Source organism: Capricornis sumatraensis, chromosome 5, assembly GCF_032405125.1.
Source record: "Capricornis sumatraensis isolate serow.1 chromosome 5, serow.2, whole genome shotgun sequence".
Taxonomy (NCBI): Eukaryota; Metazoa; Chordata; class Mammalia; order Artiodactyla; family Bovidae; genus Capricornis; species Capricornis sumatraensis.
Window position 1 is genome coordinate 54,620,914 of NC_091073.1, and position 23,550 is coordinate 54,644,463.

The window sequence follows — 23,550 nt, forward strand, 5'->3', positions numbered from 1 at the left end:
TTTTTAATCCATAACCACAATTTAATTTGATCTAGCTTATATTTTTGCGTTTTCTATATTTTTATGTCAGAGTTTCATAGTTTTGTAAAAGAATTGGCAATCTTTCTGTAATTCTGTATGCTCTATAGCCTTGAGGTTGGAAAAAACTGATTCATGAAATCATGTGGACCCAACTTTTTTTGAAGAAGTAACTTGCTGGGGGCCAGCGTGAGGAACTCCACCCATGGCAAAGGTCATGAGGAAGGAGATTTGGCATACGCAAAGGCGTGATCAAGCCTCAGGAAACCCCCTGTTCCCGAGCATCTACCCCAAAACCAGAGTCTGTTTTATGCTCTCACCTACACCTCTGACTTTACGGGGGGCTCTCCCCCATAACCGCTTCTCTCGGAGAAGGAGTAAACGTGCAGCTCCAAGGCAATAAAAATTCCTGGGCGTGACAGGAGTGTTTCAGCTTACAGACTCCTCTGAAGGTTATCTAGCCCGCCTGCATAGGTTCGTCCGGCCACATGTGATTGTTTACAGCCTCCCAATCTGAGAGGCATGAGATGTTTTAGACTTACTAAAGACAAATTCTTTTGGGGAGTTGGAAATTATTAGTATAGTGGGTTGGTTAGGAATTATATTGGTGAAGGGTTTTTCATTTGTTGTGCCAATAATTGCTGCTAATTCCCTGCCCTGGGTATGACGAGGATGTCTTAGGTCAAACCTCTCTGCTGACAGACTAGCTTGTGTGACAGGACTATCCATACTCCTGCCACTACTCACATGATTGTTTTCTACCTCTTAACCATAAATAGCACAGAGAGTTTTGGAGTATTTTGAGAGTCTTAATTAGCATAGGGCTTTTTCTTCTTGTTGAGTCAATGACTACCACCAGGTGTCCATATCCTTAGGCACCTGGGAATATATTAATCAATGTATTTGGAATATAGAAAAGGAAATACAGTAGTTTTTAAGGTTAGCAATACTAGACTTTTTGAGTTAATGGATTTTCTCTTTTGTAATAGATCACTGTACTTTGTTATAAATCACTGTGTCCTTGCTATGTAAAAATGTAACTTTATCACTCTCTTAAGACTAAATAGATCTTAAGGGGAACATTGGTGAAAGGATTTTCATTTGTTGGGCTGATGTTTGCTGCTAAATCTCCATATTCCCTGCCCTTATACTGAATATAACTAGCATATAGGAGAAATAAGCATTAACCTTTAAGCATATAGAAGAAATAAGTATTAACCTTTAAGTTAATCATGTTAACCTTGGGTTAAATAAATTTCTTTCTTGATTGTAACTCACTACACCCTCATCCTATAGGAATGTAACTTTATTTGGAGGGTGGTGCCTGGTTTAAGAAAAAATTGGAAAAAATAAGTTTTTTGGTTATCAGAAAGAAAGGATCATAAAATGTCAGCAGGTCTTATGGCCAGAAGATGATGTAATATCCCTAAGACCTTTTTTTATATATTTATGTGAAGCACCTGATTTTGAAAAGGTCAAGACTGCTGACCACTGCATGACTCTGTATTCATCCCTATATGTAACAAAAGGTATATATATAAGCAAACCCCAAAATAAAAAAATCAGATCAGTTTCCGGAAAGACTGATTTCCCTATGTCGCTTCTTTCTTGCTCCCCGTTTTTCTGGCTGAATTCCCATCTGGAGCATGGATGCTATTCCACGTAAACCAAGTGATTCAGCCTCTTTTTCTCCACTAATTTTCCTACTACACTATCCGTTTTCTAATCTCTCTATATCTCTGTAATTAAATATGTATTTTTCCAAGGACGCCGACACCGTCCCCACCTTTGAATCACCCTGGATCCACTGGGGCTGGACCCCGGCAGTAACTCTTTGATCTCTTTTTAAGATCAAAGATCTAAGATCTTACTAGGCTATTATAAGGATTTTTCCTCTAGTTGTTGACCAGCTTACCTTTCTGCTTAAGTTTGAGTCAGTTTTGGTTGTTTATATTTTCCTAGAAAATCTTTTACTTAATAAACATTGTATTTATAATCATAACAAGTTTGTGCACGGTAGTCTCTTAACTCTTAAAAAAACTTCACCTTATCTATCAATGTCCCCTTGTCTTTTCTTTTTTTAATTTAAATTTATTTATTTTAATTGGAGGCCCTTTTCTTCTCAATATTCTATATTTAAATTTTTTTCTCTAAATTACATTTTAACAATAAGCTAATGGATTTGTGTGATGGTTTTATGGTTTATTATTCATTTATATTTTACATTCAATATCTTTTTTGTTAAGAATAATTTTTGTGAATTAAATTTCAGTGTCTACCCATATTTTGAAAAGTTTTGAAGCAGGGTTATAGTGGAGCATACACTCCACTACAGGTAAAAGGGCATGTCATGACCAGTACATTCCCCCAGATTCCTTTCATCCATGAGCTACTCACAGCTCTTCTCTCATCAAACACTCTTTACAGTGCTTCTCCTGCTCCTGACCCTCTGGTTTGGAGAATTCCTCCTAATATGGGCATTGGAAGTCCCCCCCCACCCCACCAATAGTTTCCTTCTGAAGCAGTACCTCTTAAACTGAGAGGCACTCTGAAGAATCAGACCCCTAACAGGGTGACTGCGTTGCCCTCAGACCTTCCAAAGAAAAGAGGAACTCTTGGGACAGATGGCTCCCAAACAGAAACAGCAGCTGCCCCTGGACAAAAAGGCTGCAGTTCCTTGGATGACCCCTGTCCTTTCATAGCAGGCTGTTTTGTTGGCTAAAGTTAGGTCTTCTGGGAAAGGTCCAGAGTGTGAATTCTGCCAATGAGTGAGGACCCTCTTCTGGGTTTGAGTTTTCACTATATCTTCACATGGTGGGCATGGTCAGCTAGCTCTTTGGCATTTCTCTCTTTTTTTAATTCATTCATAAATGTTATAAAATTTGAGGGAGACATATCAATCCTACCAAAGTTATTATTAAAAAGGAAGGCCAGAACTTATTCCAAATATTTTTTCATACCAGGATTATATGATAACAAAATCAAGCAATACATTATAAGAAAATCATAAATTTCATGAGTATAGATGTAAACATTCTTAATAAACTATTAGCACATTAAATCCAACAGTGTATTTGTGCATGCTCAGTCACTTCAGTCATGTTCGACTCTTTTTGACCCTATGGACTATTGCCTGCCTGGCTCCTCTGTCCATGGGAGTCTCTAGGTGAGAATAGTGGAGCGCATTATCATGCCCTCCTCCAGGGAATCTTCTGACCCAGGGATTGAACCTGCATCTCCTACATCTTCTGCATTGTAGGCAGATTCTTTATCCACTGAGCCACCTGGGAATCTTTAAATCTGACAGTATGTAGTTTTAATATTGATCTTGACCTAGTGGTGATTATGCAAGTTTGATTTAATGTTAAAAATTCAGTCAATATAACTCACTATATTTATAGAATAAACAAGAAAAATTATACAGTCATCTGAAGAAATATAGAAAGATCATTTGGTAACATTCAACATCCATGGCTGGCAGACCCTGAACCCAGCCCCAGCAGGGCCTTCCTTCTGCCTCTGAGTGCTACTATGTGAATTTTTTCTTTTTTTTAATTGGAGGATAATCCCATTCGTGAAGGCTCTTGGCCAAATCAACTTCCAAAGACCTCACTCCTAAATACTCATCTTGGGCTTTAGGTTTTCAACATAACTTTGGGGGAGAAAAAAATTCAGGTCATAGGACCTAGAGAATCTGCTCTTGAGCATCTCAGAAGTCGTCAAGGAAGATGCTAGCTGATGGGAAGATGGTGGCACAGGGCCAAGGGGCATGCAGGTTCCTGGGTCTGATGTAATCTTGTCAGCTGTAGGTGAGCTATAACTTGCAAGGACTATAGGACGCATCATGAACCACCAGACTAGTTGGTGTGGCATCCAGAAACAGCCATAATGAATGCAAGGGCTTCAAGGTTGCTTGAAAATACTTGCAGGGAAGACTGTGGTTAGCAGGACCATCTGCACTGATGCCAAAGCTGCTAAAACATTGCCCCCAAGTCCCTTAATGGGACACCTCTTATATTCTTTGGAATCATAAGGCCTGCTGCCTAGAGTGTCTCACTGAGAAGCCAGTGACCCAGGAGCCAAGTTGGAAAAGGTAGACATTCCTCTGAGGAAGATGCCCGACCACCATGGAGCTATCTGAGTTGGCTGAAGTCAAGTGGAAACAGTATCTGCTTCAGAATCTCCAGGACCACTCTTGGCAGAGAGGCCCTGGTGGAAGTGGGGAGGCAGAGGCAGTAAAGGCAGAGCAAGCCCTGGGGGATAGAAACTCTCATTTCAGGAGAAACAGGTAGTGGATCAGTGGAAATTCTACAGCCTATGTTCTTGGGAGCAAAGGATGCTGGGGAGAGAATTCACCTCACATTTAATACCCATTGAGACACCATGTTATGTGCTGTGTTCTGGTGTGGTTTACGTGTTTCCTCTGGATATGGGAGTCCTCCTTTTCAGTCTAGTTCTTTGTGACAGATTCTATTTTGGACAGTGATTTCCCCTGCAGCCAGTGTTGGTTATTGTCCGGTTTACCCCTGAGACCCCAGAGGAGCCACCCTCCTGAAGGCTTGGTCCTCTTTGGGATCTGCTTTTCTGGTGCCAGAACACAGTTTCTTTTGTAAAAGTCAAGTATTTATTTAGGTCCCACTTGGTATGTGGAAAAGAATTTAAAATGTTTGGATGGCTTCTCGTCTTTCCTTTTTTCACCACACTGAGTCAAGCCTCTAAAAGGTCAACTTCTTCACTTGTTAAAACACAGAGGAATTTTTATAGTGTGTGTTTGTATAAACTGCTAAGTAGCTTTCCCACAATGTCTGTTGAATGAGAAACATGAATTATTTTACTACTTTTATTATTCACTGCAGTTTCTTTTATATTTATATTCACATTCACCTGACTCCTAGATTTGATTCATGCTTTGGTCAGCTAGACAATATATTCAATTAATTTTTTTCAGATACGGTATTGCTGTGGTGGTGTAATTTCAGAGATTTTGAATGTTGGAGAATATCTTATTGTTTTTTCACATAATGATAATTTGGGGGTGCATATAATTCATAAGGTAATAATAGTATTTTTGCTTAAATTTTTTATGGCATTTAGAATTCTAGAAGAGAAGGTTGATACCAAAGTAATTTTGGTTTAGTTTTAAAAAATTTTTTTCTGCTCAAGTCTTTGTACACTGTATTTTGTTAACCTTGAACTTTTTTAAATTAAAAAATTTTATTGAAGTATAGTTGATTTACAATGGTTTCGGTATATAGAAAGAGGTTCAGTTTTATATATATATATATATATATATATATATATATATATATATTCTTTTTCAGATTATTTTCCATTATAAGTTATTATAACATACTGAATATAGCTCCTTATGCTATATAATAGGTCCTTGGTGTTTGTCTATTTTATAGATAGTTGGGTGTATATGTTAATCTTTGAACTTTATTAACATCTCTTGGTTAATGTGCAGTTCTAGGGAAATTTCTGGAGGCTTGATGTTTTGTCTTCTCTATTTGTTCCTTGTAGAATATCTCTCTACTAAGCATGTACTGATTCTCTTACACCTGCCCCCTGCCCACATTTTTTATCTTTTCATTAGCCTTTCATCACTTTTTATGTTTTTTTCACTTGAGTTCTGGATTAGCACCTTTTAACTCACTGCTTCTGCTTTTTGTTCTTGTTGGTTCCCATAGCCAGCCTGCTTCATACTACTTTCACTGCACTTTCTATCTTGATAATCATGTTTTTCATTGGAAAGCTATTCTTGTGGTCATACATTATTCCTTTTTTTCTTAAATGCAAAACCCCAAATCCTAGTGAAACTGAAAAATAAGATTTGTATTTTTGTTTTGTTAACTGTTAGCTGGAAGGCTGTGTGCATGTGTGTTTTTATTTCAACACAGTGTCTGCTGTGTTAAGTTGCTTCAGTCATGTTCAACTCTTTGCGACCCCATGGACTGTAGCCTGCCAGTCTCCTCTCTCCATGGGATTCTCTAGGCAAGAATACTGGAGTGGGTTGCCTTGCTCTCCTCCAGGGGATCTTCCCGACCCAGACATTGCATCTGTTTCTCTTATTTCTCCTGCATTGGCAGGCAGGTTCTTTACCACTAGCGCCACTTGGAAACTATTATTTTCTGCTGAAAAGCAGAGTGCTGACTATATGACCCTGACTATGCTTGTATCCTCCTAACCTCCTTAATACCCCTGATAGGAAGTTTTTGAAATCACCATGTACCATGGCAACATGGGTATCTCAGTGCTAATGAGGCGTTTTCTTTTAGTGGTGGTAGGAAAAAAACTCTCCTTGAATTATTGCCTCATGAGAAATTTTTTTATTATTATCTTTCATCAGATGAAAGAATATATGCCTACACATTGCCAATATTCATCCAGATGCATTTTTTTGGGGGGAAAAATATCTTTAGTTTCTTGAGCATCCTTTTCTTCTTTTGAACTAGAATCCAAGTAGTGGAGGCCCATCACCTTACAGCTTCTTAAATTGCACACATAATTATTCTTTGACTTGACTTTTCCTAGGCCTGCATTCTCAAGTAATTGAATTTTCCTTTTGTTATATGCGGTTGGCATCAGCCTGCATGATGAGTTGGTGTCTAACACGACAATTTTGAAATAGTGTTTTTCTTTTATGTCTCATGATTACTGAAGGGTGTAACTCGATCTTGGTATAAGCCAGCATGTCAAGTGGCCGCAGCTCAGTTCTTCCTGCTGAGAGTCAGAGAGCTGGCATGCATTACTAATCTATTGTACTGCATATTAAACAAATCCAAAATTTGTCCAATTTCTTCCATAAAAGCCAAAGTACTTTTGTAATCACAATATAATATTTGTCCACTCCCTTTACTGTAATTTAGTATATCTTGGATGGCCAAGTACTTCTACATGAATGGGAAAAATTGTTCCTTTCCCCTGTGGAAGGAGGCAAAAAGTGTGTGAATTGGAGTGAGCTGATTGGAGATCACATCTTGGGTTTGATCATGGCATCATTATTTACTACTAAATTATGCTCCGAGCCTCATATTTTCTCATCCCTTTTTTTTTTTAAATGAAAAAAGCTAATAATGTCAGCCAACTGAATTTGCCAGTTTGTAACTTCTGCCCTACACTATTTTTTTTTTCCTGACTACCCCAATTCAAGACAGAAAAACAGTTGCCTTTTGGCTGTGAAGACAGTAGCTTTTGGGTTCATTTATGCCCAGGCCAGGCTCTGGTATTTCGAGTCCTAGGATTAACCAAATCCTTGGATGCTGCTCATTCTGGAAGGGAAGGCTCTCATAGACTTCTTGTTATAAGGTATCCAACAGGTAATATCTATGAAGTATTTGTTTTTACTTATTTCTCATTTTGGCTGCAATTTAAGCTGTCATTGGCTTAAATTGAAAGGATGTTTGTTGTTTACTTCAGAATTCTGGTGATATATGTTTGTAGGTTTGACTCAGCAGTTTCATCAGGGGTCCTGGTCTTCTCCATCCATCCACTCTGCCACTCTAAGTATGCTGACTCATAGTTGCAAGAGGGTACGCTGATATGTTGCTTCATGGCTTCAGGATGGCTGACTTTACTCCAAGCCTTATTGTTCTTACTCAACTATGTTCAAAGAAAATGAAGGAAGTGGAATAGAGATTCTCCTCTTCTTTTTTTTTGAGAGCAAAGAAATTTCCAAAGGATTCCCTTTCCCCATAGACTTACTTTTAGGTCTTCAAGACCAGAACTGATAATACTCCTAGCTTCAAAGAAAACTAAGAAAATGAGTATATGAGTATACTTTCTCAGCCTCTATATTGAGAGGCAGGTCAGGAAGAATGGGTGAGAATGCCTGCTATGTCTTCCATAAAAGGCCTCATTATGCCTCAGAAGTGTTGTCTCCTTCATCTCTCCATTTCATCTAAATGAATTAATCTTTTGTTACATAGTAGATCACATCTTAATGTGTACATGTTAAATGAACAGTTTACTTTTAAACATTAACTGATTATGGCAAATACAACTGTAATCAGACTTTCCTGCAAAGCTATAAATCCTGGCATTTATGCAATAATTTCACATTATCTAAAATTGTCTACATAATAATGCTGTGAGATTTAAAATTTTAGTCTCATGTGTACCCCAATGTTCATCGCAGCACTGTTTATAATAGTCAGGACATGGAAGCAACCTAGTTGTCCATCAGCAGATGAATGGATAAGAAAGCTGTGGTACATATACACAATGGAGTATTACTCAGCCATTAAAAAGAATACATTTGAATCAGTTCTAATGAGGTGGATGAAACTGGAGCCTATTAAACAGAGTGAAGTAAACCAGAAAGAAAAACACCAATACAGTATACTAACGCATATATATGGAATTTAGAAAGATGGTAACGATAACCCTGTATGTGAGACAGCAAAAGAGACACAGATGTATAGAACAGTCTCTTGGACTCTATGGGAGAGGGCGAGGGTGGGATGATTTGGGAGAATGGCATTGAAACATGTATAATATCATACATGAAATGAATCGCCAGTCCAGGTTCGATGCATGATACTGGATGCTTGGGGCTGGTGCACTGAGATGACCCAGAGGGATGGTATGGGGAGGGAGGAGGGAGCAGGATTCAGGATGGGGAACACGTTGTATACCTGTGGCGGATTCATGTTGATGTATGGCAAAATCAATACAATATTGTAAAGTAATTAACCTCCAATTAAAATAAATAAATTTATGTTTTTAAAAATAAAATTTTAGTCTCTCTTTACATATGGAAAATATAGTTTAAAATTATGATGATATAATTCACCATTGGTAGATTGGGATCCTTAATTCCTTGACCAAAGTATCTTTACAGTGCTTTTAACACTGTAATGTCTGTAAACATTATCCTGAGGTAGGAAAATTAGACAGAAAGGTTTTCTCCCATTTTCTCATAGTAGCATACACTTTTAATACCTTTTCTAATGGGAGGAAATTAATGATACTCTGCTGCTGCTGCTGCTAAGTCGCTTCAGTCGTGTCCGACTCTGTGCAACCCCACAGACGGCAGCTCATGATACTCTACATCCAGTTAAAAATTCCACTGTTCTGTTTTTGGGAAATAGTAGTACTTATATCAGAGAAGGCAATGGCAACCCACTCCAGTACTCTTGCCTGGAAAATCCCATGGATGGAGGAGTCTGGTAGGCTGCAGTCCATAGGGTTGCTAAGAGTCGACACGACTGAGCGACTTCCCTTTCACTTTTCACTTTCATGCATTGGAGCAGGAAATGGCAACCCACTTCAGTGTTCTTGCCTGGAGAATCCCAGGGACAGGGGAGCCTGGTGGGCTTCCATCTGTGGGGTCACACAGAGTTGAACACGACTGAAGCGACTTAGCAGCATCAGCAGCAGCAATACCTCATATAATATAAAATGGGAATTTCCTTTTGATCCAACAACCCCAGTTCTTAAATAGGAATATAAAAACAGAAAGCAAGAGGGCTTATCTCCAATTTGTATTTAGTATTGTTAATATTAAACTGTGAAAATAATCTCAGTGGTCATGAGTAGGGAACTACTGAAGCAAATTATGGTGTGTATGTATATATACAAACATACAAGAGAAATATGCATCTAATAAGTATTGTAAAGCATTGTCATGTAGGAAAATTGATGGAATCATTGATTACAAATTCCTAAATAGTAGACTGAATACAATAGCACGTGAAAAAAAGAATACATTATGATTGAGGTTTATTCCAGGAATGTATGGATGATCCAGTTTTAAGGAATCTATAAACATCTGTGAAAGGTGGATGATAAAACTCAATTAACAATCTTGATACAAAACATTCAATAAGAACAAATTGATGCTTCCTTAATATGATGAAATCTGTATCATTCTTAATATGCTTAATGTTGAAACCATAGCCCCTTTTCCACTAAACTCAGGAAGAAAACAAGAATGTCCATTAGCTCCATTTTATTTAATACTGTGTTTGATTCATTGGCCAGTATAATCAGAGATAGAATATTTAGAGACATGAGAATTAGAAAAGAAGAGATAAAAATGATCTCTGCTAATGATATGGACGTGAACCGTGAACCTTGAACTTCCAGATGTTCAAGCTGGTTTTAGAAAAGGCAGAGGAAGCAGAGATCAAATTGCCAACATGGGCTGGATCATCGAAAAAGCAAGAGAGTTCCAGAAAAACATCTATGCCAAAGCCTTTGACTGTGTGGGTCACAATAACTGTGGAAAATTCTGAAAGAGATGGGAATACCAGACCACTTGACCTGCCTCTTGAGAAACCTATATGAAGGTCAGGAAGCAACAGTTAGAACTGGACATGGAACAACAGCCTGGTTCCAAATAGGAAAAGCAGTATGTCAAGGCTGTATATTGTCACCCTGCTCATTCAACTTATACGCAGAGTACATCATGAGAAACGCTGGGCTGGAAGAAGCACAAGCTGGAATCAAGATTGCTGGGAGAAATATCAGTAACCTCAGATATGCAGATGACACCACCCTTTTGGAAGAAAGTGAAGAGGAACTAAAAAGCCTCTTGATGAAAGTGAAAGAAGAGAGTAAAAAAGTTGGCTTCAAGCTCAACATTCAGAATACTAAGATCATGGTATCTGGTCTCATCACTTCATGGGAAATAGATGGAGAAACAGTGGAAACAGTGTCAGACTTTATCTTTTTGGGCTCCAAAATCACTGCAGATGATGATTGCAGCCATGGAATTAAAAGACGCTTACTCCTTGGAAGGAAAGTTATGACCAACCTAGATAGCATATTCAAAAGCAGAAATATTACTTTGCCAACAAAGGTCCATCTAGTCAAGGCTATGGTTTTTTCCAGTGGTCACGTATGGATGTGAGAGTTGGACTGTGAAGAAGGCTGAGTGCCAAAGAATTGATGCTTTTGAACTGTGGTGTTGGAGAAGACTCTTGAGAGTCCCTTGGACTGCAAGGAGATCCAACCAGTCCATTCTAAAGGAGATCAGTCCTGGGTGTTCATTGGAAGGACTGATGCTGAAGCTGAAACTCCAATCCTTTGGCCACCTCATGCAAAGAGTTGACTCATTGGAAAAGACCCTGATGCTGGGAGGGATTGGTGGCAGGAGGAGAAGGGGATGACAGAGGATGAGATGGCTGGATGGCATCACCAACTCGATGGACATGAGTTTGGGTAAACTCTGAGAGTTGGTGATGGACAGGGAGGCCTGGCATGCTGCGATTCATGGGGTCACAAAGAGTCAGACATGACTGAGCGACTGAACCGACTGACTGATTGAATGATGTGGATGTAGTATACTGGAAAACACAAAAGGCCTAAAGAATAAAATAATTCAAACAGTAAGATAATTCAGTAAGGTAACTATATATAAAATTAGCCTGAAAAATCAATAGGCTTAATATATACAAACAATAATCTAGAAATAGCAAATAACAATGGAAGGTCTCATTTAAAACAGCAACATCAAAAACAACAAAAGACTAACTACTTATGAATAATTTAAAGAAAATGTTAAAAATCTGAGTAAGAAAAATTTCAAATACTGCTGTTATATACAAAATAACAAAACGAGATTTGAAAAAATGTAAAGACATGCAAGAATGAAAGTACAGAAATGGTAAGGACTTAACAGAAGCAGAAGAGATTAAGGAGAGGTGGCAAGAATACATAGAACTATGAAAGAAAGGTCTTAATGACCCAGATAACCATGATGGTGTGGTCACTCACTTAGAGCTGGACATCCTGGAGTGTTAAGTCAAGTGGGCTTTAGGAAGCATTACTAAGCTAGTGGAGGTTACGGAATTCCAGCTGAGCTATTTCAAATCCTAAAAGATGATGCTGTTAAAGTGCTGCACTCAATATGCCAGCAAATTTGGAAAATCAGCAGTGGCCACAAGACTGGAAAATGTCAATTTTCATTCCAATCCCAAAGAAAGGCAATGCCAAAGCACGTTCAAACTACCATACAGCTGCACTCATTTCACATGCTAGGAAGGTTATGCTCAGAAACCTTCAAGCTAGGTTTCAGCAGTATGAGAAGTGAGAACTTCCAGGTGTACAAGCTGAGTTTTGAAGAGGTAGAGGAACCAGAGATCAAATTGCCAACATTTATTGGATCATGGAGAAAGAAAGTGAAAGTGAACATCGCTCAGTCGTGTCTGGCTCTTTGTGACCCCATGGACTATACAGTCCATGGAATTCTCCAGGCCAGAATACTGGAGTGGCTAGCCTTTCCCTTCTCCTGTGGATCTTCCCAACCCAGGGATCAAACCCAGGTCTCCAGCATTGCAGGTGGATTCTTTACCAGCTGAGCCACAAGGGAAGCCCAAGAATACTGGAGTGGGGAGCCTATCCCTTCTCCAGCAGATGTTCCCAGCCCAGGAGAACCAGGACCTCCTGCATTGCAGGTGGATTCTTTACCAATTGAGCTACAAGTTCCAGAAAAACATCTACTTCTGCTTTATTGACTATACTAAAGTCTTTGACTATGTGGATCACAACAAACTGGAAACATTCTTAAAGAGATGAAAGTACCAGAGCACTTTACCTGTCTCCTGAGAAATCTGTATGTGGGTCATGAAGTAACAGAACTGGACATGGAACAACTCACTGGGGAAGGGAGTATGGCAAGGGTGTATACTGTCACCCTGTTTAACTCCTATGCAGAGTATATCATGTGAAATGCCAGACTGGATGAAGCACAAGCTGGAATCAAAATTGCCAGGAGAAATATCAACAATCTCAGATATGCAGATGATACCACTCTAATGGGAGAAAGTGAAGAGGAATTAAAGGGTCTCTGATGAGGGTGAAAGAGGAGAGTGAAAAATCTGATTTGAAACTCAACATTCAAAAAACTAAGATCATGGCATCCAGTCCCATCACTTCATGGCAAATAGAAGGGAAAAAAGTGGAAACAGTGACAGATTTTATTTTCTTGGCCTCCAAAATCACTGTGGACAGTGACTGTAGTCATGTAATTAAAAGACGCTTGCTCCTTGGAAGGAAAACTGTGACAAACCTATTAGCATATTAAAAAGCAGAGACATCACTTTGATGCCAAAGGTCTGTATAGTTAAAGCTATGGTTTTTCCAGTAGTCATGTATGGATGTGAGAGTTGGACCGTAAAGAAGGCTGAGTGCTGAAGATTTTGCGAATTGTGGTGCTAGTGAAGACTCTTGGACTGCAAAGAGATCAATCCAGTCAATCTTAAAAGAGATCAACCCTGCATATTCATTGGAAGGACTGTTACTGAAGCTGAAGCTCCAATACTTAGGCCACCTGATGTGAATAGCAGACTCATTGGAAAAGACTCTGATGCTGGGAAAGATCGAAGGCAAGAAGAGAAGGGGGTGGCAGACGATTAGATGGTTAGATAGCATCACTGACTCAATGGACATGAATTTGAACAAACTGGGAGATTGTGGAAGACAGAGGAGCCTGGGTGTGCTGCAGTCCATGGGGCTGCAGAGTCAGACACAACTTAGCAACTGAACAACAACAAGGACTTTTTTTATTTTTTTTTGCGGGGAAATAGAATAACAATATCATACAGGTATCCATTCTTCCTTGGAGTAGGAAATGGCAACCCACTCCAGTATTATTCCTGGAAAATTCCATGGACAGAGGAGCCTGGTGGGCTACAGTCCATGGGGTTGCAAAGAGTGGGACACAATTGAGCACATCCAATCTTCCTACATTAGTATTGTTGAGTCCTCCCAAATGCCAAAAAGGTGGGTTTTTCTGGAGCCAAATAAGTTAATTCTAAATTTCATATCACAAAACTTAAAAAGCAAGTATTTAGGAAAGCCCTGGAAAAGAAGGACACTATGGGAGGTCTAGTAAATTCTATGAGATTATGAAATGGCATTCTAGTAAGTCTCTGTAATTAAAGCAGAGTGACACAGGTGCATGAATAGATAGACAACCCAGTGGAATAGAGTTCTGGGGTAGACCAGTGTTCATCTAGAACTGGTGTATACGGAGGGCAGCATCTCAAGTCACTGCAGCAAAGGTGGACTTTTAAATCAATAGAGTTAGAACAATTGGGAAAAGATAACATTGTACCCATATCTCACATCATACACAAAAATAAACACCAAATGAATTAAAGATCTAAATGTTAACAAAAGAAAACCATACAGGGATAAGAGAAATCATCGGTGAATTCTTTTATAACCTGGGAGAAGGGAAAGGTTTTCTAAATCTGACAAAATCTGAAAGCAATAAAAGGAATCTGACTTCAAAAATATGCATTGTAGGAAAAAATGTAAATAATGTGAACAGACAAATGGTAGAGAAAAATATCTGCAACTAAGACACAAAAGGCTAAGTCACTAGCTACAGAAAACTGAGAAAGTCATATGGTCCTTAAACGTATGAAAAGATATTTCAACCGAATATAATGAATGAAGACAAATTAAAACTACACTATTTTAAATTCAACAATTTGTCCTTAGTAGTGGGCTTCCCTGATAGCTCAGTGGTAAAGAGTCTGCCTACCAATGTGGGAGATGGAAGAGACAAGGATTCGATCCCTCGGTCGGGAAGATCCCCTGCAGGAGGAAATGGCAACTCACTCCAGTATTCTTGCCTGGAGAATCCCATGGAGAGAGGAGCCTGATGGGCTACAGTCCATGGGGTTGCCGAGAGTCAGACACGACTGAGCAACTGAGCACTATTCTATTAATTGTGGAAGGGAAGTGGCTGGGAGGGGCCACAACTGGATATGGATGGGGGTCCCAGTTCTTCAGTTTGTAAACTTTATCATGCTCCACACTTTAGCTTTATGCAGGCTAGTGTATGCTCATTATGCTAACCCAAAAGGAAAATGTGTTGTTTTGTTTAAAAATCCTGACATTTCTTACTTATCACATTGGCACACATCCAAGTTTGACAGCATGATCTGTTGGCAAGACTACAAAGGAAACAGGTGCTCTCATTTATTACTGATAGAAGTGTAAAATTGTACAACTCTGTAAAAAGAAATTTGATAATATTTAACAAAATACTGTTGTCCTTGTAGTTTCATATCAGTGAGTTATTCAAAATGTATACCTCCAAAATGGCACAAGATTATTCACTGTGCTGTTTGGGGCAATATAATAAGAATGGAAACAAGCCAGTGCTCACCAGTAGAAGACTGACTAAATAACAATAAAGTATTGATATGACCATAAAAAAGAATAATGATAACCTCAGCATATTAATAGAGACTGGAAAAAGCAAGGTGCCAGAAGTGTATGTAGTATTCTACCTTTTTCATAAAGAAGAGAGAGCAGTAAGAGTACATACATGTGTTTGCTTATATTTTTGAAAGGAAATAAAGGAAAATAACAGGCAAGCCAATGAAAAGTGATGTTTACCAGGAGATCAAGGGATGGGGCAGGGGTTGAGATGGGAGACTTCTCTGAATGTGGTTTTTTATATTTTTCTGAGTTCTGGAACATGACAATTTTGACATATTTAAATAACAAAATTAAATCAAAGAGGAAAAGTGTGAAGTCCTTGAACAGACAACAAACAAATGAACCTAATGACATATCAACCTGGAAATGTACCCACTCAGGGAATAGGCTTAATCCAAGTGAATATTTATTGCAGTATTGAGTTGTATTCTAAGCATGAAAAGAATTACAATGAAATTTTAAACTTCACTGGGCAGTTTTATTCTTTGATAACACTTTTGAAAGTATTTCAAAGCTATTGTAGGATTAAGCAAATAAATTTGCTATGTTTTTAGATTATTTCAAGAGAAAATATATATAAACATAAAAAAATGATAGAGAAGAATCTATAACATTAAATCTAGATTGGAAATATCTGTATGAACTCATAATTTTTTAAAAAAATGTACAAAGCTCCAACCACTAAAATATTCTCAAAACAAAGACATCCCAATGACAATGAGCACATCTGGGGCCCTGATGTTGGTTTCCAAGTTATTTCCCAGTTAGATTCAGGGATCTTTAGAGAAATGACTGATTTTAGATTTGGTGCAAGAAAAGTCTAAGATGAGTCTGGGACACTTGTGTCACAGAAGGCCATGAGTCACTCAGAGACTAATGGAGTCATGTTATAAGTCACAAATATCAGGTAGAAGGGGCTCCTACTGACAAAATTGGGATAATTTGAGCATCAAATGGAATAGTGAGTTTAATCATTTGTTGCATGTTAAATAAAAACCCAAGAGTGCAAAGTGATACTAGATCTATGGATAGATGCTGTTTGCTACACCACTGGTAACATTGTATCAGCCACCAGTGAATTAATTGATTCAGGAAATGGTTTTACCCAAAATGATTGGGTGACAGATATTTTCAGCATCACAAGGTATTACCCACCAATTACTTGGCAGTTGGGGCTTCCCAGGATGCTCAGTAGTAATGAATCTGCCTACCAATGGAGGAGACACAAAAGACACGGGTTATATCCCTGGGTTGGGAAGATCCCCTGGAGGAGGAAATAGCAACCCACATCAGTATTCTTGCCTGGAATTCTCCTCTATAGACAGAGGAGCCAGGCAGGCTATAGTCCATGGGGGTCACAAAGAGACAGACACAACTTAGCAACTGAGCACACAGGCACTTTGGCAGTCGCAAAAAGAAATGCCTCTATGATGGAGACATTTGGAGTAATACATGACTTGGTGATCAAAGTTGGTAGCATTAATAGTGGAATGGGACATCACCTGTCTTCTGATGTGATGGGGCATGAAGTACAGAGTCTTATTTGTAAGGATATTTGGAAAATAGAGCAAATACAATGAAATGTAAAAATTGTTGAATTCAAAATGGCAGAGATAAGGGTGATCATTGTACTAGTTCTTCAATTCCTGCATTTTCAAAATATTTCATAGTAAATTAGGGAAAATGATTTGACATCTGGATTTTTTGGAAATACTTGGAAGAATGTTGTTTTTGTTGTTGTTTAGTTGCTAAGTTGTGTCCAACACTTTTGTGACCCCATGGACTATATATAGCCCACCAGACTCCTCTGTCCATGGGATTTCCCTGGCAAGAATACTGGAGTGGGTTGCCATTTCCTTCTTCAGGGGATTTTCCCGACCCAGGGATGGAACCCATGTCTCCTGCATTGGCAGGCAGATTCTTTACCACTGAGACTCCAGGGAAGCCCACTACTAAGGACAAACTGTTGAACTTAAAATACAGGTTAGAAAAAATATGTATAATTATTTTTGTAAAATGTGGTTCATACACTAAAAATTAATGTATTTGCATACTTATGTTCATAGCAGCACTATTTACAATGCCAAAAGATGGAAACAACCCAAGTGTTCATCCTCGAGTGAATTAATAAAAAATATGTGATCTATACATTCAGGGGAATATTAGGCTTATAAAGGAAGGAAATTCTGACTCATGCTACTCATGCTACTCATGAATCTTGAGGACATTGTGCGAAATGAAATAGCCCAGTCACAAAAAGGTATGATTCCACTTGTGTGAGGTACTCAGAGTAGTCAAGTTCATAGGGACAGAAAATAGAATGGTGCTTGCCAGGAGCTGGGGAAGGAAGAAAAGTGAAGTTGTTTAATGGGTGTGGCATTCCAGTTATGCAAGATGAAAGAGTTATGGAGACTGGTTGCACAACAATGTGAAAGTACTTATCACCACTGAACTGTACACTTACAAATGGTTAAGGTGTTAGATTTTGTGTTATGTGTATGTTACAATTAAAATTAAAATTGAGAAATCAGAAGATTTCTGACATGCACAGAGTTGTTCTTTCTGTAAATTAGAGTTTCAGTTTTTAGGAAAATGGATTTTTCAGGAAACAACAGAAATTGTCTATGCAGCCTGAGAATTTTATCAGAAGCCACAAAAATCCTTTGTCCCACAAGGTGGGAGGCAAAATGGTGCACTGGGCACTCCTCTGCAATCGGGTTGCTGTGGAAAGCTTGGCCTGCCGACCCCTTGGCTGGGCCTGGAGAGCCTAAGATCCTGGCGTCGGGGCCCTCCTGGGAACAGTGCTTTGCTTGGTGTCTGGCCAGCGAGGAGGCTGAGTTACAGGCTGTTTTTGACCCAGGGCTGGCCTGCCTGCCTTGTCCTTCACACCCATTCTAGCCCCCCACCTTGCTTGACTGTAACCCAGGGGTGTGGTTTGTGACTCCTGTCCTCACAACTTCCTTCTCTTCAGAGCCAGGCTTTGATCTCACCTCCCAGGATCCAGTTTCTGTTGAAGTCTGTTACTCTTTCAGATCCACGGGTTATTACCCACACAGCATCCCAGACAGATGATTCATTTCAACCCTGGCTGATCTCTGCATTGTGACTTTCTGGCTTAATTGGGCTCCAGGCCCCTTTATCCTGGTTGTGATAGAGAACCCACATCTTGACTGTGAAAATGTTCATATAAACATACAAGCCATGAACGTCTTCTTTTCCAAAACTTTGAATGGGGCAGTGTTAGCGTTAATATCCAGATGGAATTTTGAAAAGATGATTATACAGTTCTATTTTGCTTCCCATTCAATTAATATTCTCTGTTTTACTTAAGGCACTGTCAACATAATGTCAGTATCAGACTTTGCCCTCTTTTTTTTTCAAATTTAATATTTTGAAAACTTAGAAAAGTACAGAAAACATCATAACAAACACCTGTGTTCAGACCACCCAGAATTAACAAATGTTAACCTTTTGCAGTGATTGTTTCAAGTCTAGAATTCTCATTTTTAAATTAAATTTTACTTCTGTGTATGGACAGATCTAGCCTCGGGCAAACAGTGAATGGCAAAGTTGCTTTTCTGCTGCCCTCCTCCCTTGCCCCACAGGTCACTGACAGGCGTCCGTCCATGCCCTTGGCTCTGTCGTGGTCTGTGTGGTGCCTCTCCCAGAACAGCTGTGCTGGCAGCTGTTCCCGAGGCTCTCGATGGAACAGTGGAATCCTCAACTGTATTAGGAATGAGTCCTGGTTATGAGTCACACAAAAAGTTCCAAGCAGAAAAAGGAAAGTTATTAGAACAAAGGAATCATCATAATTCTGCAGGTGGATCTGTAGGCACTGGGCTCAGAGAGGAAATACATTCAGAAAATGAATAGCTGTTGGAATCCCAGCTTGCTGCTGCTTCTCTGTTCCTTCATTACTTTTAGTTCACCGATTGCAAATTAGCCTCCCATGACTTCTGAGTTTCCCTATGACACGACCAGCCACGAGAAGTGACTGACTAGTAGACATTTGGTATCAATTCCATCCGTCTGAATGAGAGACAATCTGGTTGTTTCCCCCACCTCCCCACCCCTCCCCAGGTCAGATGTCCCCGTGTGCTCTATGAAGCTCTGTGGAGGGTGGCCAGCTCACATCCATAAACATGGCTGCCAGACTTCCACTTTGGTGCTCATGTGGATTCTTGGGCTGAGTTTCAAGAAGGAAGCTCCTTTTTCCTGCACCTGGCTGCATATCTTTCAGTTGCATACAACTAGAGCATCAGCCAAAGCTAGGCATGACTGTCTAGCCTAAACGCCTTAAACTTGGGGAAGCACAATAAGATGAAGCTGATGGTGAGGAGAAGGAGGATGGAGACGACCACTCCTTGGGGCATACAGTATAGGTGCTGCTCTCACTGAAAGGGTCATGGAGCAGGATTTGTGTATGAACAAGGAATCCCCTATGATGACTGGACTGTGCTCCAAAGTTGATGCTAATATTTCTGTATTCCTTCCATGAATGTTTAAACTCTGATGTGCCACAGTCCAACTCCAAACTCCTTCAAAGGACTTACAGTTTGATGTGAACCCTGCTTCTATATGAGAGATTTGCTCCAGTTTTGAGCAATAGCGCATAAAATGTCTTCTTTCTCCAATCACTCCCACTTCTCAAAGTCTGTGCTTGGGTTTTACTCTCATAAGCCATGTCAAACACTTACTGGAATAAGCAGGGTCAATATTTCTAAATACATAAAATGAAGTTATATTCATATTTTTATGCTAGCTCATAGATAATGGAAGTATAATACTAATAATGGTACTATTTGACCATACAGAAAGTTATCATTTACTGTATTTTTTTGAAGAAAATAAATTTCAACCCCTGACTTGAGATGGAAAACAGGCATCCTCCAGGGGGCTGTGGAGTGGAGCGAGCCTTATGTACCACAGATGAACTGTTGACTGTTGTTATTTGCTCATGGAAAGGTATTTCTCTGGGCTCTTCTGCCTTCAGATGTTTCGAATTTCACTTTTGAAGTCAGGGTAGCAACCTCACTCCACTGGGTCAGTAACAGTGCCCTGAGTTTTAGACTGACAGTTGAAGGCATGGAAACGCAGCAAGCTTCATCCAACATCAAGATGGCTTAGTTTTAAGAAAGATACAAGGCTGATGACCACACAGCATGCAAGGTGATGGCAGGCAGTCTGTGAGCTCAAGCACAGCCTGGGAATACTTCTGGCTTGCTCTGCACAAAGTGTGTGCACTGGGCGTGAGGGGAAGAGGCTGAGAGCATGCAGAAAAACTCAATCCAGCGACGCTATTTGATTGGGGTCCCTCAGCTTTTGCCCTTGCCTGTTTCAGCTCATTCCCAGTGCAGCTGCACCTCACCAAAGCCCATTCCTATGATGACAGTTGAGAAAGTGAGGCACAGTTGCCTGGTACATCCTCAACTCTAGTCATCCTGTCTACAGCATATCCCTGTAGTCCCTGACTCATTGCTGCAAGGACTCAACTAAGGCCAAGAATCAAATCCTCCTGTGTCCCTAAGGCCAAAGCGTTACAAACCAGCTGCTAACTCAAGGTCTCACCTCCTTGTGTTTGTCTCCCAGGCAGAGGGTCTGTCATACAATAGATACTTGATAAGTTAATAGGTAATTGATAGGTAATTGTCTCAGGAATATTCAGTTTTGACCTCTGAGCTTTATTTTATATTCAAGTTGTTCAGGTGTCTAGTGTTTATAAATAAGTAAATAACTGCCTCACAAGCAAAACTATTTTTTTTCTATTTTAACAGTAATTTGTATCAAAGGCCTTTGACTTTTATGCTGATAAAAGATATAGTGATTGCAACATAAAGTCCTGACTGTTCTCTCTTAATCTATCTTCCAGATTATTTGAATATATTTTGCTCTATAAGGATGGAGTGATGTTTCAGATCGAACAAGCCACCAAGCAGTGCTCCAAGATCACCCTGACAGAGCCCTGGGACCCTCTCGACATTCCTCAGAACTCCACCTTTGAGGACCAATACTCCATAGGGGGGCCCCAGGAGCAGATCACCGTCCAGGAATGGTCAGACAGAAAGTCAGCCAGATCATGTAAGGATTCAACAAAGTATTCAAGTATTGCACCTCAAGAGGGAGGAAGGGAAAAAACGTTTAAGCTTATTAAGGAATGTAGTTGTTAAGGAAATTTAGAAGCTTAATCAGATTGTTTAACTCCATTGAAGTGCCCATGTGTACTCTATTAGCTGTGTAGTGCAGGGATCTCAGCATCGCATTTGAAACCCCTCAGCCTTCTAAGACTCCCCCCTTAACTTTCTCCACTTTGACTGTTAAGGGATGCCTCCAAGGTCTGTGACATGTTTGTCTAAGTCACATGTTAGAACTGGGCACCTCCTTTTCCTTCTCCCAAAACACTAACTAAAGTTGTAGTGACCATATCTACTGCCATTATGTGTCTTTTATACTGAGATGTGAAGCTCTTCTCTGCAATGCTGCTCACACACTTCCCCAAGAGTGTTTCATAAACACAGGCCTTTATTGCTGTGGAAAATAGTATGATGTGGCTCCCTCTGAAATTAAACATAGAATTATCATATGACCTAGTAATTCTACTATTTGGCATATACCTCAAATAACTGAAAGCAAAGACTTATAGAGATATTTGTACATCCATATTCACAGCAGCACTGTTCATAATAGCCAGAGGTAGAAACAACCCAAGTTTCCATCAGCAGACAAATGAGTAGACAAAGGTGGTGTATACATACAGTGGAATATTATTGAAACTTAAAAAGGAAGGACATTCTGATATATGCTACAACATGAATGAACCTTGAGGACCTTATGCTAAATGAAATAAACCCATCACTACAGGATAAATACTGTATAATTTCACTTATATGAGGTACATAGACTAGTCAGACTTATAGAGACAGAAACTAGAATGGTGGTTGCCAGGGGCTGGGGGAGAGGGGAATGGGGAGTTAGTGTTTAGTGGGCACAGAGTTTGAGCTGGGGGAGATGGAAAATCTCTGAAGATGGATGATGGCGATGGTTTCATAACAATGTGACTATTTAGTGCCACAGAACTGTACTTAAAAGTGGTTAAAATGCTACATTTTACCACATTAAAACATACTGTATTTTGCCTGTCTTCTTCATTAAAGACTCAATTTGCCTTCCTCTTATAGATGAAACTTGGATTGGTATATATACCGTCAAGGATTGTTATCCTGTCCAAGAAACCTTCACCAAAAATTACAGTGTGATATTGTCCACACGGTTTTTCGACATACAGCTGGGCATTAAAGACCCATCTGTGTTCACCCCGCCAAGCACGTGCCAGACAGCCCAACCAGAGAGGATGAGCGAAGAATGCTCCTGGTAAGCCTGCAAACACTGAAGGGACAGCATCGGACATCAGATACCAGTGGCTCCAGCTCTAGCCAGATTTGAGACTTGAGAAATGAGAGTCTTCGTTGGAGATAAATATCATAATTCTTTGATACGGTTTTTTTTTGTATGTATGGTTTTTGACTACTTGGGCTAGGTTTAAAAAAAGGAATGGAATGGAGAATATGTGGTAATATATGAAGAAATAGCAAACACAGGGACCTCAGGTATTTCCAGAGCCTGTCTGGACCCTGCGCTTTCTGTGTATGCAGGTGTATAGGTCGTGTGGTGGCATACACAGGATGAGGGGAGGGTCATCAGGGGTGAATGTGTTATTACTGACATTACTGGGACTTGCTGGATTGCTGGCACATGGTGATAAAAAGAGCAGATTGACTCTGGTCAGTGTTAGTATTAATTTTGAAGCTCTCTATACACACTGGCCCCCTTATTGCCTGTGCCAGGGTAGGGATTGCTTCCACTGCTCCATCCCCCCAGCACCTCCTCCTTTTCCCCCACCCTGTGCTCCCTTGGTCTCTGACACAATGATCTCTGAAAATCCCTTCTGGCCTTAAGAGCTTTATGGCATGACCCAATGGATGTAAATACTTGGGGAGGAAATAAAAGGCTATAGTAAAAAGAAATAATTCCTCTAAAGATATATTTTTACATAGGAGGGTTTGGAAAATCTTAATGTCTATTTCTGGGTAAGCATGAGCCATGTATTCTTCATTTTTTCTATGCAAGAGTATTGATATGTGTGCTGAATCAACTTGTCAAGAGACCCAAAGAGACAGGTGGGATTCAGGAGACTTGTTTCTGAAATCCAGGATGAGAATTCCCTTGTACTGGAGCTCCTTTGATTCACTAGATAGACTATGTTTCCTCTTACATCCCTGGGGCAGCATTTCATAACCTCTTTGTTGGTCTGACTTCTGCTCATCCTTCCCAGGTCAGCTCATGCATGGCCTT

At 39.7% G+C, this 23,550-nt stretch overlaps 1 protein-coding gene across 1 annotated transcript in view; it reads left to right on the forward strand.

Annotated features, from left to right (window-relative positions):
• The window catches only part of EPDR1 (ependymin related 1), a 33,340-nt gene extending 10,767 nt beyond the window's left edge, over nt 1–22,573 (forward strand). Inside the window, exons 2-3 of the mRNA XM_068973460.1 lie at nt 21,071–21,279; nt 22,377–22,573. Coding sequence (XP_068829561.1) covers nt 21,071–21,279; nt 22,377–22,573 — 406 coding nt within the window. The remainder of the gene's footprint in view (nt 1–21,070; nt 21,280–22,376) is intronic.
• The last annotated feature ends 977 nt before the right edge of the window (nt 22,574–23,550 follow it).